Source organism: Stegostoma tigrinum, chromosome 14 (genome assembly GCF_030684315.1).
Source record: "Stegostoma tigrinum isolate sSteTig4 chromosome 14, sSteTig4.hap1, whole genome shotgun sequence".
NCBI lineage: Eukaryota > Metazoa > Chordata > Chondrichthyes > Orectolobiformes > Stegostomatidae > Stegostoma > Stegostoma tigrinum.
The window spans coordinates 36,674,643-36,692,955 of record NC_081367.1 but is presented as its reverse complement, the minus strand read 5'-3'; the positions used below and the strand labels follow the sequence as shown (position 1 = coordinate 36,692,955).

The 18,313-nt window shown below is 35.7% G+C and overlaps 1 protein-coding gene across 1 annotated transcript in view; it reads left to right on the top strand.

Annotated features, from left to right (window-relative positions):
- The window catches only part of zmat3 (zinc finger, matrin-type 3), a 32,799-nt gene extending 15,313 nt beyond the window's left edge, over positions 1–17,486 (top strand). The window contains 4 exon segments of the mRNA XM_059651096.1: positions 1,039–1,158; positions 2,461–2,630; positions 10,791–10,891; positions 14,038–17,486. Coding sequence (XP_059507079.1) covers positions 1,039–1,158; positions 2,461–2,630; positions 10,791–10,891; positions 14,038–14,246 — 600 coding nt within the window. The 3' untranslated portion in view covers positions 14,247–17,486.
- Positions 17,487–18,313: the final 827 nt, after the last annotated feature.

The window sequence follows — 18,313 nt, the reverse complement described above, 5'->3', positions numbered from 1 at the left end:
TCAGTCTCATAAGAAATCATTTTACAATCTTAAATAACTATGTTGGTGAAGACTCATCATTTCTTTTGTACCACAAATGCATTGTTACATGAAATGTGACTAAAAATAAAGCAAATAGTTTTCATAGTAATACCAATGTCAGTTTTCAAAAGCATAACTGTTAGCATTGTAGAAGGTCACCGTTTGTATTTTTCAAAAGTGATGGGCTTCCTAAATGAATCAATTGAAAGGGTATAAAATTTAAATCCTGATGGCTTTTGTCTGAATTTATATAAAGGAGGCCAAGTATCACACAAAATGGTTTTTAAAGACTTCTATTATGGCAGTTCCTTTCCATTTGTATTCCTGTTACTCTAACCTTACCTGTCCGTTAGTCGTGAATTAACGATGAGGTTTCCCACACCAGTGGTACTAGTGCTGAGTCAAAGATTATGATTGGTGTGGTTGCTTAGTTAAATACAAGAGTACATGGTTTGACTGTGCTGCAAGCAGGAAGCCGTCCCTGGTGGAAAAGTAGATCAGAATTTTGATGTTATAACTATATACAATGCATGACACACTTTATTTTCTGATATTTATTTATGGAAATTATACTGACAGCACTTTCTTGTCAGCAAATTATACTGCATGTTAATAATAAAACAGAAAATGCTGAAAATATTCAGCAGATCAGGCAACATGTAGACAGAGAAACATATGATTAGCCTTTTGTCTCAGCTTACCAGTTACAATGAGTAAAAGATATCTTCATAGCCTCTTTTATTTGTCTCATTAAGATTCATTTTGTAGATAACTGAGATAAGCATACGGATGATATTAAAATGGAGTAAGGGTCTGTAAAGTTGCCTTAGGGCAAACACCTACAGGAAAGAAGGGCAAAGATGACAGAAACAACATAGTGGTTATTTCTTGAGTGAAGTCTTTTGCTATTCACAGGTGAAGATATTTTTTGTACAAATCATATCACAGTGTATTATCTTACGTCGAGTGTATATGTTCCCTGAACTCAAATAATTTGTGAATATTTGTTTGTCTTAGGGCAAAAACCACTCAAAGAAACTTCGTAATTATTATGCTGGGCATCAGTGTGTGGCTACTCCCAAACTGACTCATTTTGTAGATCAACCAGGCACACAACTTCTCACACCAGCATCCCAGGTAATGTAAATAAATGCTATTAGTAGAGAACATCCAGATCTAGAGAAATTGCTGAAAAGTATAGCTGTTATTTGTTCCCTGCAAAGCTGTATAATTCATTTGTCACCACTTTAATTGAATTTAAACTATGCACTTGTAGCATGAGCATGTTGTCAATTTTCAACATTTGCTACACCTTGGAAAACAAAGAACTTGCCCTTATATGTGGCATCTTTCATGCAGTCAAGATGTTCCAAAACTCCGGAGACCCAATGAAGCAGTAGGTATTAAAGTATCTAACATGTACAGAAAAGATTCTGAATAGCGTGATCAGCAACTAAAACAAAGCAACATTCATGTTTGTCTTATTTTAATCCCTCGTTCACATTAGAGATAAACTACTGTGCTTCAATACGCAATAAATGTGTATGTTCCCTCTCCTTTTAGCGCAGGCATCTTATAACTCTCAAAAGAGATCAATCTTTATTTTGCTGGTTATCTTAAGGGTCTTCTTATTAAGACAGACCAGCTATAGTGTGGTTACACTTTTTGGACCACAATATGGGCATTATAATGGGCTGTTTAGACCGAAATCTAGCTTGAGTAACTAAAAACTACCGTGCTGTACTCGTAACAACCCAGTCTCGATAGCCTGCCACAATGAAGAATTCCCACAGATTCACCCTTCTCTGAGAGAAAAAATTCCTCCTCATCTCTGTCTTAAGAAGGCAGTTCCTTAACCAGAGAATATGACATATAATCCAAGGCACACTCACAAGGTGAAACACCCTCCCAGTATCTATTCTGCCAAGGCCCCTAAGAATCCTATATGTTTCAATAAGGTCATCTCTCATTCGTCTCAGCACCAATGAGCACAAGATTAATTTACACAGCGTCCCTTCTTAAGAAAAATCCCTCCATATCCGGAATCAACCTAGTGAACCTCCTCTGGACTGCCTCCAATGCTAGTATATCTTTCATTAGATAAGGCGACCAAAACTATTTAGTGTTCCAGATATAATTTGACTAATGCCTCTCATATTTTTAGTAAAGAATTTTTTTTAACATATTCCATTTTAAGATCAATAGTCCGTATGTCCTTCCTATTACCTATTGAACTTGAATGCTAGCTTTTCACAATTCATGTGACTCCAAAAGCCCCTTGCAGTCTTACCTAATCAGCTCTTCTATTCATATGCTCACTTGCATAACCTCACTTTATATTCCATCTGCCAAGTTTTTGCCCACCCATTCAACCTGTTTGTAGACTCATTGTGTCATCCTCATTGTTACCCTTATCGATGAATGTTATTTTCCATTCAGTCAGGATCCTCCAAGACGGGAGGTCGTGTGATACTGGCCACTGCAAACGATTACTGCAAACTCTGCGATGCTTCTTTTAGCTCCCCAGCTGTGGCACAGGCACATTATCAAGGAAAGAACCATGCCAAGAGACTGCGGCTAGCAGAGGCTCAGAAATCCAATTCATTTTTGTATGTATGCCGACAGTTGAAAATTCTATAACAGGATATTTAATGTGTTTTTTATATGATATTTGCTTTTTGCTGTATCATCCTTTTTGAAACAAGTAAATAGATAATTCACCTCTAAACATAGAATCCTAAATAATTTTTGTTTCAATGATAGGCATCTAAATATCAGTTGTTTCTTTTACTGTCTACAGACAAAGGTGATTCTTCCTCAGCGTTCATCCTCTACATACCTTAGGACAGGCCTATCATCCAACCGGCAGTCAATCATTGGAACAGTGCCCTCTTGGGAATTTTGAATTTTTAGTATTTGGATCTCCACCCCACTCCCCCAACTGCACATTGCAGACAATGCCATTCCACAACAATTTTTTTTCTCATTCTGGCTGCAGTTTCGGAGCATTTTTACACTGTTAGTAGGAACAGTTTTTGTAAACTAATCTATTTTGATTTTAGCTATTTCCAGTCTTTGAAACTATGGTACACTTCTCATCCCAGATACCTTCATTAGAATCTTTCACTCGAGAAATATACTGAGATTCAAATTTTGTAAGCAGTAGTCAAACTTTTTCCCTAATAACAGAAAAGAATTTGAACACTTTTCATTGGGAATCTAAATCTCTGCAATCTAATTCTGAAAAGAAGTTTAGATAATTGCTGAGAGAGTTCTGTCTTTTATAGAAGACATTGAACATAATTGTGATGCTGACCTATTTAAGGGCATTTGTGTGGAGAAATGAATATGACTATAAACAAAGCCACTATTGCTTCCAGTTGTCACATCTTTCTCCAGCTTGTTCACAAAAGCCATTTTTTTCTTTAATGTATTTTTCCAGTCAACCTGTTCAGAGATGTTATTACACACTTCCGGAGCAGGTGGGACTTGAACCTAACCCTCCTTTTCCAGGGATATGGACACTACCACTGTGCCACAACTAAAACCATAATATAAGGAGAAGCCAAAAAACATTCAGTACGATGTAGTTTTGGACTATGAAGTAACTCCATGGAGGCTAGTATCCTATCGCCAAGTCACTCTTTATTTACACATGAAGAGTCCTTGACATTGATCCAGCTCTCTCAGAGCCAGTTGTCAGAGAGAACAGGATGTATGACGTTTTTGATCTTATCTGTCAGCAAGGGCTCCCTTATTGGGGCTGTTATTCTGGTCCAATCAGGGGAATCATAATCCATGAAGTCCACTGGCTGACCTTGCTACAATCACTACAGTCTATCTGCCACACAATTGCATTGAGTAATTTCCAAGCTATTTTTGACTTAATTTCTTATAGAGGTAGAACCCAAGAACTTTTTTCTGATTTGGGAGCTGTGAATGACTACAATTCACACTCATGATTTAAACATACCTTTGAAAAGCAGTAATCAACCTTACACATATGGATTTTAAAAAATTGGTATTTGAACAACACAGGCATAACCATACTTGCTATCTGTCCCTATTGTCTCGATGGGGCTGTCTCCTTGAACCTCTGAAGTTCTTATGCATCATAGTAATGATGTGTGGGCAATTCCAAGATTGAGATGAAGGTACGCAGTATGATTTAAAGTAGGTGATTTTGTGAATTGGATGGGATCCTTGATCTCATTCTTCTCAGTGTTAGAGGTCCCATGTCAGGGAGGTGCTGTCACAGTGTCCATCAGGTGTTCAGTATATCAACTTCGAGAAATCCTTAAGTTGAAGTCCTGCTTGAGGGTCAAAACTCCCATTTATAAATAGCTAGAATTAGGTATAGTATGCCATCTGGTGAATACAGCAACCTTCCTCATCTGTCAGAAAAAACAATGCTTCGTTGATGAATGTGAGATAACAAGGTGTAGAGCTGGATGAACACAGCAGGCCAAGCAGCATCAGAGGAGCAGGAAAGCTGACGTTTCGAGTCTAAGCCCGAAACGTTAGCTTTCCTGCTCCTCTGATGCTGCTTGGCCTGCTGTGCTCATCCAGCTCTACACCTTGTTATCTCAGATTCTCCAGTATCTGTAGTTCCTACTACCTCGTCATTGATGAAGGTTATCTTCAAAAATTTCATATTGGTTTCAGCTACTATTCTAATATATCTACTATTGCAGTATTCATTCTGCATAATCTGATCTGTTTAGTGATTTCGGCATTCTTGTATCCATTGTAATTTTTCTAATTTACAAGCAATGAGAAGAGCTGAGTGTAAATTGTATTTGGCATCTTCTATGTAGATTCAAATTCTATTGATGTGTAGTATTTTTGCAATATCATGACATGGATTTCAGATTTGTCTTGAATAGTATCAAATGGGGCACATATCATGCGCCCAGCCCATATTTAGTTTCATTAAAATCAATGAAACTAAATATGGGAAATAGCATTTAATAGGTGGGTGAAACTTTGCCAGTTTAGTGCAACTAAACTCCCAAGACATACCTTTTTCTCCCTGTACAGCTCAATTTTGAAGGTTTTGTAATTAACAACCTCCTATAAGTTTTCATCAATTTCCTTTATGACAAACTGCTCTTTGAAAAGCAGTATGAAGGGATGCAGGAGTATTATTATGAAAAAGAAAACATACTGATTTATGGAAGGCCAGCTTCTGCTTCATCTGTTTATTCCACGTCATAGGCAGGTTCCCTGGTCTAATCAGGACCTCTACAACAGTGTTTATTTCCTCAGTATTTGAAAAAAAGGTTTTATGAATGGCTTTGAACCATTGTTTACTTCAGAGTTGAGGAGCAGCTTCTTCTATATTAAGAAACAAATTGCATGACAGGCTAGATGCTAAATTGTGGTATTTGTACTTGGAGCTTTGCTGTGATAAATTCATGCAAATTTACAGGCAGAAAATATTGTGAACTTCTTGAAGGACGTAACATAATCTTGCATAACATAAATTGTTTGCTTCTCATAAACAATTCCTGTTGGTCTTAAAAAAGTTAGCAGGCAAGAACAGGTTGCTTTTCTATCTAATTCTTCATAAGCTGAGCTCACTGTCTCAGAATGCAGTTAAACCCATCATTTTCCATGATCTGATAGTGATAATTTAGTTGTTAAGAGAAACAAACTCAAATCAATGTTTGTCAAGTAATTTTTAATATAGAAAATAAGCTCAAAACATTCACCACCAAATGAATTATACTTGTTTAATGGTGTGGGATTTATAATCATGTATTATTATATTCTAACAAAATACATTTGCAATATTTATTTCAATCAAGCCTCAAAGCTAGTAATATCACGAATGACTGAAGACATATTCTGTGTAAACTTACTGCATTTACATTTTATAGGATTAATTGTGAAATGAAATAAGATCATTTATATTTTCTGGTAATAAAACTTGAGATTACCACTTCATAAAGCTAAGGACCATAGAATGTTTATCTTTGTGAGAAAAGGTCAGTTCGACACAGAAATCTCAGTGTGTTAACATCGATATAGATATTTTAGATTGGTTTTGAGGGAATAGATTTGATAAAAGTGAACACCTTTAATAAATAGTACTGTGAATGTTTATCCAAAACTACTCTGTTGTAATTTGATTCAGAAGACTGTAACCTTAAGTCAAAGTAATTCTGTCTCGAAATACTAAGGTCATTTTTGTTGTTGGCGTATAGAGTAATGCTGGCAGGGCTCCGTGTATTGCCTGTCCTTTGTTGCCCTTTGAGAATGGTAACTGTTTTTAACTGCGTGTTTTTACAAGAGCGATAATTAAGACAAATCAGGATTTTTTTTATCCAACAACAGTGAAGGGATATTGCTAAATTGAGAGAAATGTCCAATGAGGAGAAATTGAGTCGAGTAACCCTACATTCCCTCAAACTAAGAAGAAGTAAAGGCGATTTAATTGGAATATACACGATTCTTAAAAGATTTAAGAGTAGATTTTGGATGGATGTTTCCCTATTTGGACAGTCTAGAACAATGAGTCAGAATAACGTTTTGACCGTTTAGGACTGTGAGTGAAGAGGTTTCTCCTAATCAAAACATTGAGAACTCCCTTCCCACAGCTTGAGGCTCCTCAGTCATTGAATATATTCAAGAAACATATTAATAGATATTTGGGTGTTAAGAGTTGTGGGGATACTGTGTAAGATGGTGGAGTTGAGATAGATGATTAATCATGATCTTGTTGGATGACTGAGTAGACTTGAAGGGCTAAATGACTTATCCTTGCTCTTTTTTCCCCTCTGCTGTTATAATGATATATGCCTAAGCCAGGATACTGTGTGATTTGGAGGGGAATTTGTTTGATGGTGAAGATTTCAGGGTTAGGAAATGCTGTCAAAGTGAGCTTGTGAGTTATGGCAGAACATACTGCAACCACGGTGGTCCAGTGATGAATATCAATTGCACAGGAATTGATCAATAGGCAGCTCTCTTCTGAATTGTTCAGTTTATTTCCTGTTGCTGCTGCTTCAATCATCTGAGAAAATTGTGGACATTTTATCACACTCCTCATTTGAGATAGTGAAGAGGTTTTGATGGTTCATGAAGTGAATCACTTAAAGCAGTATACTGGATTCTTCCTTCTCTTGTAGCCACTGTGTTGACCTGATGAATCCACTTAGCTTTTTTGAGTAATGGTAATCCTCAAGATATTGATTATGTAGAAATTTGGCAATTGAGTAGTTACTGCTGTGAGTCATGGTTGATGGCTGACTTTTTTTTTGCTAAGGTGGTCATTTCTAGTATTTATAAGATATACGTTATCTGCATTTGTCAGGTCAAGCCTGGATGTTATCCAGGATCATACTGTAGGCAGGCATGGGTTGCTTCATTTACAGAGCCATTGTGAATGGAGTTGAAAGAAAACATTAGGATCAACAGCAAACAGCCCAACTGCTGACACTATGATGGAGGGGAGATCACTGATAAAGCAGCTGAAGATGATTAGGCTGAGGATCTAAGGTATGTGAAGGAAAAACAAGTAAGGAAGAAATTAAGACCACACCTCCTGAGTAATCTTCCTCATTCTTGAAATGTATTTTATTTTCAACATACCTTGCACATATGCTCCTTTACTATTTCTAAATCTATCTCAAATATATTTATTGTTTAACACTGTTATCATTTTCTTCTCTGAGTAGTGATCCCTTCAGTTCAATCTCATAGTATGGAGGATTGGACTGTAGGCAAACCTTTTTGTTTTAGAGTACTGAGGGAAATTAGTTGACTGTTATGATTTCAATAAGCATAAAACCCCTCCAAGGGGCACTGGTCTATTGATTTTTACCCCCTCTCCCAGAAAAAAAAGGCATATCCTAAGGTACATGGTGGATAAACTACATTTGAAGAATAAGGAGGACCATATCCAAGGTAACTAATCTTACTTTATATTTATCTCCAGCATCTTGAAGGTATTAAACAATAAAAAGGTATTTTGTTAGTTTGCTTGCTAAAACTGACGCTGATTATCATTCATTATTAATGTAGAATCCATATTAATTCTTATGAAGGCCTACATTTCAAAAACAATTCCAGTAGTAGCATTTTAAGTTAAACTCATTGATCTTCTTGTTAGAAAAGGATGATTTCTTTTTCTTAATTTGTAGTAAATTCAAGTATCAGATGAAAACTGTGTACTCATCTAGACTTTAAAATGATTTCATCAAAATGTCAGTTATTGTGATTGGTAGCCTACAGATGTAGCTGCATTAGGCTTTGTGTAATTGCAATATCTGTAAGTTACCTTCCTAGAGATGCTCTCCTTCCCTTGGGCTTCAGTGTGCTTTTACTCTTCCCCATTACACTGCCATTTCTGCATTGATGCACACATGAAATCAAACCTCTGTTCTTTTGAAAATGGCAATTAAGAGCAATTATGTTTTAAATTGATACAGAATTAATCTAGTAGGCTGAAAACACACCAAACACACCAGACATGTAAATGGTGAATTGCCAATATTTTGGACTTCTCAAATATAGGAAAGTAATTTGAGAACATTTTAACCTGAATAACAGGCACACATGAATGATGATGGGAAATGGGAAAAAGCTTTTGCAATAGAATGTAAATTTTGCTAATCAACTGCTTTAAGAATTCTGTGCTACACATTGAAAGAAGTTATTCATTATATTTTTTCAGGTTATACTTTTGTTCACATTCTAGCAGAAAATCTTTGTGACCATGTGATTAAATATCTCATTATTTTGTGAATTACCTAACAGTTTAAATGAAATTTATGATCTCAGCTTGGCTTAATGGTAGCATTCTAACTCTTGAGTCAGACATTTGTGGGTTGAAGCCCCTCCCCAGGATGTGAGCACATAAACAACACTTAATTACTGCAAAAAAGGAATGTTGCATCTTTTGGAAGTATCATCTTTCAGTTAGAACATGAAACCGAGGATCCTTCTATTCATCTGACTATAAAAATGCCTGAAAGCAATGCTCCAAATTAACTGTGATAATGGGAACTGCAGATGCTGGAGAATCCAAGATAACAAAGTGTGGAGCTGGACGAACACAGCAGGCCAAGCAGCATCTCAGGAGCACAAAAGCTGACGTTTTGGGCCTAGACTGAAATGTCAGCTTTTGTGCTCCTGAGATGCTACTTGGCCTGCTGTGTTCATCCAGCTCCACACTTTGTTATCTTAGCTCCAAATTAACTGCCCAGTAATTCACCCTTAATCTGCATTCCTGAAAAACAAATTTAAATGATGTTGCTGATTGTGAAATCATCAGAACTACATAAATGCAAATTCGACCAAAAATTTATCAGTGTGATCAACCGTATCACAAATTGTTTTTAAATGTAGAATGAAATTGGGCTGGAATAATCTGATCAGGAAATATTTCAACTGGCAGCACTTTATTCAAATACATTTTATGCTGTTATATTAACCACTCAGCTTTGATTCATTTTAATAGAACCTCCTGTTAGCCTTTCAAATCTAAACAAGAAAGAAATACTTGCACTTATATAGGATTTTTTAAAGACTTAGGCTGTTTCGGAGGGTTATACTGTCGATGAAGTGCTTCTGAAATGTTGTAAATTAGGACAATCAGCAGTCAATTTGTGTTCAGCAAGCTTCCCTAAACAACAAGATGATAATGATTAGACACTCTGTTTCCGTGGTGTTTTTGAGGGATATTATTTTCTAGGATATCAATACTAATTCTTTTGCTAGTCTTCAAAATAGTGGCATGGGATCTTTTACATTCACTGAAAAGGTATAAGGGATTGTGCTTCAAATTAAAATCTGAAAAATAGAACCTTCAACAGTGTAGCTTTTCACTGAAGTGTTCATCTATTTTTTTTGCTTGGGTCTCTGGAGTGGTACAACATCAGTTTAGCATAGGTTCACACCAATGCTAAAATAGTGAAGAGCAGGTTTTTAGACAAACGTGTATTTGTAACCTACTGCATCATTTTAAAGCCCAGAACATTTATCATAAAAATACAGTAATCCTCCTGATCACTTAGCGATCATATTCAATGGTTCTGTCAGTCATAAGGAAGCAAGAAGGCTTGATCCTAATTTTCTTTCAGTGATCTCAGCTGGATATTGTCCAGTGATGGGTAGATTAGCCAAGGCACTCAGCTTTAATCGTTGATCACTGACCCGTGCTGTGCAGGATATGATAGGGACAGGATCACAGTATTTGTAGTCAAACAGCCCACAAATATTCACTCTTAAGCCCTGATTTTTTCAATTTGAACTTAGATAATTGCTTTTGGGATAAAGCAGACAACAAAATGTAATTGCAATCTTTCTGTCTGGTTTGTGTTTGGTTGAAAAGCATGGAGATATGAATATTGGTGGTGATTCTGCATCAGCTTGGTTCTGGTTGGTATGGCTTACTTGGTCTGTTTTGAAGTGATGCTGTTCTAGGATTGCGTGCCGTTGTATTTTCTGTAATCTTAAATTTTATGCAGAAACTTTCAAATTTAGCATCTTTCCAGTTTATCCATTATTAAAGTCTGATGAGATAATACTTGAATTGAGCACTTTTAGTTGCAAGTTTTATATCTTCCTTCATTTGAAGAGGTATTTAATTGAAAATTGTATTGTCAGTTTCTAAAATTGTAAATTGTACTTGTTCAAAGTTCAAAGCTTTGCAATTGCTGAATATTCTTATCAGAATAAAATTAAAAGAGGATTGCTATGAACTATTTAAACAAATTTTGCACTTATTATATATTTGACAAACAATTATCATAACTTTGCAGAGAGGCAACAGAGCTCACAAAGAGAAGACCAAGGAAAGAAGGGAATGAATTTAAAATTGTGCCAAATCGTCGCAATCTACATGGAGTTCAAAACACACTAGGTATGTACTATTTTCTGTTTAAAAACTTGTTAAATATTTGCTAAATAGAAATTTACAGCAACAAGACAGATAATTTTAGTCATGTTCAGTACATTCGAAGAACTCAATTTTTTTTTGATCAAATATCTTTTGCATCCACTTGAAAAGGTAGTTAGGCATTGGGTTTAATGTTTCATCTGAAAGGTGGCACTTCTGAGAGTAATCCCTTAAAACTGCATTGAAGTGTTAGCCTAGATTAATCCCTGGAGTATGACTTAAACCTTTACCTTCTGATTTTGAGGTGAAACAGCTACCACAAGGATGTGGCAGACATCAAACACTTGCAGAATTCAGTTTGACAGGACCATAGATTTTAATTTGGTATTGTTGAAGGTAGCATTGTTAAGATTTTGGTTTCTTTTAATGTTAGTTGCAAATATGAACAATAAATTATTGGTTGAATCCCACTTTGTTGACAGTTCCTGTCATAAATATGGGTGTGGACTGAGAAATGAGAGGGAAATAATTGATAGTAAAACTCTACTTTCAAAAGAAATTGGGGAAGAAGAAAATTATAATTGTAAAACATGCTTCTTTTGAATGCCCCTCTTTTCCATGCCTAATTTTCTTACCTTTTTTTCTTGCTCAGTTAATGATTGCTACATTGATTGTGTGGATCAATAGGGTATTGACAATACTCTAGGTCTACACATAAGTAGGAATTTTTCATGAGATCCTGGACAATGGATGTCTGCTGGTCTCTCATAATGAGAGTGGGGAGCCCAATCCCATTCTCATCTAATACCTATAAGATAATACCTATAGGATAAAGTCATATGGTTATATCAAGCAGGAATTGAGGCTTTTTTTCTACATTCACCTGACAGTTCTAAAACCATATCTGATAAATAAATTATAGTTATTCCTATCTGAGGAAAAATTAGTCAACTCAGTATGTGTCTTAGATTGGATCTAGAATATTACCATTATGTCTTCCTACCATTGTGGGCAGCACAGTGGCTGAGTGGTTAGCACTGCTGTCTCACAGTGCCAGAGACCTGCATTCGATTCCACCCTCAGTTGACTGTGTGGAGTTCACACATTCTGCCTGTGTTTGTGTGGGTTCCCTCTGGGTGGTCTGGTGTCCTCACGCAGTCCAAAGATGTGCAGGTTAAGTGATTGGCCATGGGAAATGCAGGGTTGCAGGGATAGGGTAGGAGCGTGGGTTGAGGTGAGATGCTCTTTGGAGGGTTGGTGTGGACACGATGGGCCAAATGACCTGCTTCCACACTGTAGGGATTCTATGATTAAGGCAAGTGATTGACAGTTTTCAATACATGCTGACTTTGAGGTCTAAGATGTAGAAGCAAAAGAAGGCCATTCAGTGAAGTGTGACTATTCTGATAATTCTCAAATCCACTCCCTCTTCTCTACAACCCTTGATTCCCTTGCTGATTAAAAATCTGCCTGAACCTTAAATATACATAATAATCCAGCCGTGACACCACCCTGGAATTCCAGGTTTGCTATCTTCTTTGAGAGAAGACGTTTATTAAATTCTGCCAAATCTTATGAAGGAGAGGAATTTATATTATACTACCAATAAAGTTACTGAACATTGGATTATAATTGGAATTACTTGATTATATAAATGAAGCAGGCCATTTGGACTAACCATCTATACCCATGTTTATGCTCTACATGAGCTCCTCTGCATCTAACTCTGAATGGCATACCTTTTGTTGCTTTCCTCTTTACAAGCTCATTTAATTTTTCATTCAAAATGTATTTTTCCCATTAGTGGTTCTTATGAACATTGGCCCTTTGATATGTCATTGTACTTACTTCAACACGGTGGCTCAGTGGCTAGCACTGCTGCCTCACAGCACCAGGGACGTGGGTTTAATTCCACCCTCGGGCAACTGTCTGTGTGGAGTTTGCATATTCTCCACGTGCCTGAGTGGGTTTCCTCCCACAGTCCAAAGATGTGCGGATTAGGTGACTTGGCTATGCCAAATTGCCCATCGTGTTCAGGGATGTGTAGATTAGGTGGGTTACGGAGGGATGTGTCTGGTTGGGATGCTCTGAGGTTTGGTGTGGAGTTTTTGGGCTAAAGGGCCTGTTTCCACACTGTAGGGATTCTATGAACCCATGTCATGGAGTGGCTTTTTATTCCACGTGTCAACCCATAACTCATACTGAAACCAGTCAATTTGGGTCAAAATTGCTACATTGGAATAACTTGTAGAATGTTGACGGATCTATGCCAATGATGCCAGTTTGATGGTATTAGGACATTATTTGAAGATGACAGGCTTTTGATTAAATAAGGAAGTCTCATGGCAGTAAATATAATTTCCAGTTGTTTACATTTAACACAATGTTTAGAGTTTGAACTCTATTACAAGTTTGTAGTGAGATATTTTGATCTATTGCAAGGCATCTGATCCTGTGGAAAGGGTGCAGAATTGTTTGAAAGGATTGAAACTTCTCACATGTAGATCTGCAGTGATTCAAAATATGCTGTTATTTGATTCAAATAGAAACTTTATTATGCTAGTAGTCTTCACTTACCCCATATATTTGTTTCATGATGTGGACCTGCAAACTGGTTAAATGTATTAATAACATTAAAGTAGGAAGGCAATAGAAACAAAAGGCACAACAATGGATTTGTGAAAGGGCTTACATTGGCAATGCAGTTCCAGTTTTGAAGATGGGACACCGTACCCAAGATCTTAATTCTGTTTTCCAGCAATTTCTGCTTTTGTTTGTGAATGCAATTTGGAAGTCTGGTGACAAATTATACATCTACCAAAGCTAACTTTAAAATTTTGTGTAAATAATGGATGCAAAAATACGATAAATAATATGAATTATTGCAGAGACATGGATTCAAATTCAAGCATAATAACAGATATGTCATAAAGGCCCAACTTGAACATGTATTATGCTCAATTTTGATAACTGTATCATACTTCCACAAAAAAAAACTTACAGAAGGGAAAATGTAATAATTAACAAGTTTGGTCACAACTGTTGACAGAAAAATGAATAAATTGAAGAATCGTAAACTCTAATTCTAGAACAGAGGTTGTTTGTGGCATCTTGTCACATGTTTCTCTAAATTATTCAAGATCAATTTATGTTAATTTATCATTATTTAGGTCCTTACTCTAATCCACGCTCCCGACAGCGGATTCCACGTGACTTAGCAATGTGTGTGACACCAAGTGGACAGTTCTACTGTTCCATGTGTAATATTGGTGCCAGTGAGGAACAAGAATTTCGGCTTCATCTTGAAAGCAAATTGCATAAGAGCAAGGTGTCAGAGCAACGATATCGCAATGAGATGGAAAATCTTGGCTATGCATGAAGCCTTGGAAATAAATGCATCTTGAAACTTTGAAATGGTTATAATTGTTGATGATACATTCACAATTTCTGTATAGAAAACTTAAAGACTTGATCATTAAGAAAAAAATCATAGAATCCATTTTTTAATTGTACAGAAGTTTGCTGTTTAATGTCAAAATGTACTTTGAATTCTCTTCACATTTTAATTTAATGTTTAATGCTAATTTGTGTCTAGAAAACCTCCATCTGTTGCTAAGATTTATCCCTTAAAGGGATGTTTGTGAAACTGGTTACATGCTGCTTCTGCAGATGGTTGGTAGCATTTAAGCGATGTAATATTTGTTTTTCTCATGGAATATTTTCTAACAAAATGTTCAGCTTTCTTGGAATTTTAATGTAATTTTAAACAGTCTCTTTAATATTCAATTTCCTTTTGATTTACAGTCTATAATGATCATCTGCAGTTAATTCAAAAGGTGATATACAAATAAATGTTCAACACTGAATCATTCATCTATTGTTGAATGATTTTTGTATAGACAGTTTCACCATTAGTCTCCCTGTGGAAAAAATAGATACAAAAGTACAATAATATGTTAATACATGTTGTTTCAGTTTCTTTAATTCATTTTTAAAAATTTTGTTTGAAATGTGTTAATGACACTATTGTGGAGCAATGCAAACTTAGAGTTGATAAGCTTGATGATATGTTGATAAATTAACAAAATTAAAGCATCCTTGAATTTATGTTATTATATTAACATAAAATGTATATAATTGAGCTTTTTCACAATTGGACTCAGTAATTTAGCCACCAGTTGCATTATTTGCATGCATACACGACCAAATGGTCTGCATCAGAAAAATTAAAGAATGTTGCTGTTGTTCTTGTGAACCTTGAAACCATTTGGTATTTTTTAAAAGGATCTTAATGATAATATGCTCCCTTTAAGACTGATTTCACTGTACCATATCTGACAAAAATAATGCACTGAAGGCTAACTTTAAAAATAAATAATGAAGGCCAAAATTATGAAAAAGTTATGTATGCTATCCTTTAGCAAGCTAGTCAGTTTAAATCTCTGCATTTAGTGGATAAAATCCTTTCCAAACCTGAGATAAATGACTGAGTTTGTGTCAGAGTTTGAGAAAGGTAAGTTTGTGAATTATATTACGGAGAATAAACCTAGTAAAGCTAAGATAAGTAATAATGAGTGAAATTGTCAATTGTGTGACATATGCTGCAAAATTTACATTTTATTGATGAAAAGAAGTTATTTTCCTTAAGCAACCTTTTTATATTCTGACCTTTACCCCCCTTGCACCAGCTACAAAAAAAATTTCCAACTTTTAATAAAATTAACCATCATGCATGAATGTTCCTTCTCAAATTATAATTCACTTGCTTTCACAATTATTGACACTGTATTTTTTTTTATAGAAAAAAATAGTCAAAATTGTTTCAGTCGCCATACCATGGCATACATATATATTTTTCCTCAGGTTAAATTGTGTTAAGTTTTCCAATCATTGTTATATTTTTCTCTATGTGAAAGTTAGTCTGTTTTAATGCCTTAAAATTTAAAAGATAATCAGATTGAGCCTTAGATAATGATGTTGATATGAAAAAATTACATTTATAAATCAATTTGTGTCCAGTACATAAGTGTCATTATTTGGACTGTGGGTTGTAGCCAGTGATACAATCTGCCAGCTAACATTTCCATTTCAAACATGGATTCACTTCTGGTCTTAACTTTTAATATTCTGCCTCATTAATAATTTAAGTTCAACATGAACAGTTACAAAATACCACACAGAAAGGACTCAAAAATAAATTTGAACATCAGTGACATTTTGAAGACAGTTTGATTTATAAGATATGTATATTTCACAAAAAGCATTTTTTCATAGTTTTTTACCACACTAAATCACAAAAGTAAAAATGTGAATTTAGAAGAACAAAATAAAACCATAAATGCTGGACATTGAAGACCAAGCAGCAACTGTGGACAGAGAAACATAATTAACCTTTCATCAAAACTGGAAATATTTAAAGATTTACAATCCTGAACAACTCCTAAATCACCCCCAACAGACTTTCCTCTTTATAATGTCACTGGTCCATGTACGTGCTGTTGACATCTCTCCTGTGCCATTCTCCCCACTGTCCATGCCACCCAATACTTGGTAAACCACCAAAACAGCAAGTTCACTTGTGTTACTGCTCACAAACAGGCATCGTCAACATTTGGGAAATCAAATGCAAATTGGATGACTGCTTTGCAGAACATATCTGTTCACAAGCTTCTTGTCACCTGCCATTTTAATACTTTGTCCCACCATGGGACTGACTGTTGCTCCCTTGCTGTCCCAGTGAATCGATGTAAGCTTGAGAATATCACCTACTCCACAATTAGGCAGTTTATAGTTTCCTGATTTTAACATTGAACTCAACAAATAAATAGACATATACAGTATTGAAACAGGCTCTTCAGCCTAACTTGTCCATTCCGACCAGGCTTTCTAAACAGCACCAGTCCATTTACCTGCATTTGGCCCATATCCCTCTAAATCTGTCCAAATGTCTTTTAAAGGTTGTAATTATACCCACCTCTACCACTTCCTATGGCAGCTCGTTCCATATATGCACCACCTGCTTCATGAAAAAGTTGCCCCTAAGTCTCTTTTAAATCTTTCCCCTTTCACCTTAAACCTACACCCTCTAGTTTTGGACTCCACTACCCTTGGGAAATGACCTTGGCTATTCAGCTTATCTAGGCCCCTTGTGATTTGATAAACTCTAATATTTTCACCCCTAAGCCTCCTATGCTCCAGGAAAAAAAGTCCAACATATCCAGCCTCTCCTTATAACTACTACCTCTGCCCTATTTTGTTTTCTTTTGGATGACAAAATAATTCTACTGTTTCCCATTCACACCTCGTCTAGACCAATCTTTTGTTTCTTGTTCAGTTGTCATTTTCTATTGCCTTGCATCATCATCTCCTTTATCATTTAATCTCCTGCTTTTCATGTGTCAGAGATGTTCCTTTTCATTCCTACACTCCCTCTTTGTGCTTAAAATCTGTTAAAATCTGTTTTTCCAGTTCTGACAAGAGGTCATTGATCTGAAGTATAAACTGTGTGTCTTTCTCTACACATACTACCTGATCTTCAGAGTATTTACAACACTTCCTGTTTTATTTTCAAACTTCTAGCATTTGCAGTATTTTTCTTTTGTCAGAATGAGTTGTTGAAAGTACCATTGAATTTCTTTTATTTGACAATTTTACAATATGCTTCTAAAGCACTTACATTTATGGAATAAAATAATTTGTTTTTTTTAGTTGCATTTACTTGTGATTATGTTTTATGCCAATGTACGAATGCCAAAACAATCTAACTGAAGCAAAATTGAAACCTGAGTGGTCATTCAATATTTTTCCTCAAATTCCTGTACAAGCATTTCCTTCTCTAAGAAAATATGCAAAAGCCCAGAATCTTTAGGTATTTGTACATTAATGTAGTCAGCATAGATTAATTGTATACCACAGACAATATACCATCTTGGCCCTGCCTACTCAGGAACAATCGCATCTGATGGCATATGTTGTCCATTCAGTCAAAAACTCTTTGCTACAGCCTACAGTTCTAATTCTATATTCAACCTGTATTCAAATTATTTTTAAGTGAATTATTGGCACTGCTTCAATTAATTTTGTTTCACCTAGAACTTGAGGAAAAGAAGAATTCTGATAACCTTGGCACAATTTTATGTTCATCTTTGTCTCGAATTCTGACTCATTGAAGATAGATAACAAGATTATCTGCACCACCTGCTGCTCCTATCATTTGAAAGACCTTGATCATATCAACTATAAATGTCTTTGCGAATAGGTTTAGATTCATGAGCTTTTTCTGGTTCATAATTTAGAATCTTAAGTCTCAGAAACATCAAATTTATCATACTGAAATTGTCCCAGATTGTCCAAATTGGAAATCCGGGTGATTTATCAGCTAGTTTGTCTGTGCGATATCAATAATGCCCTCTTTCATTAGTTTCTGGCGCATGCCTTGTTGGAAGT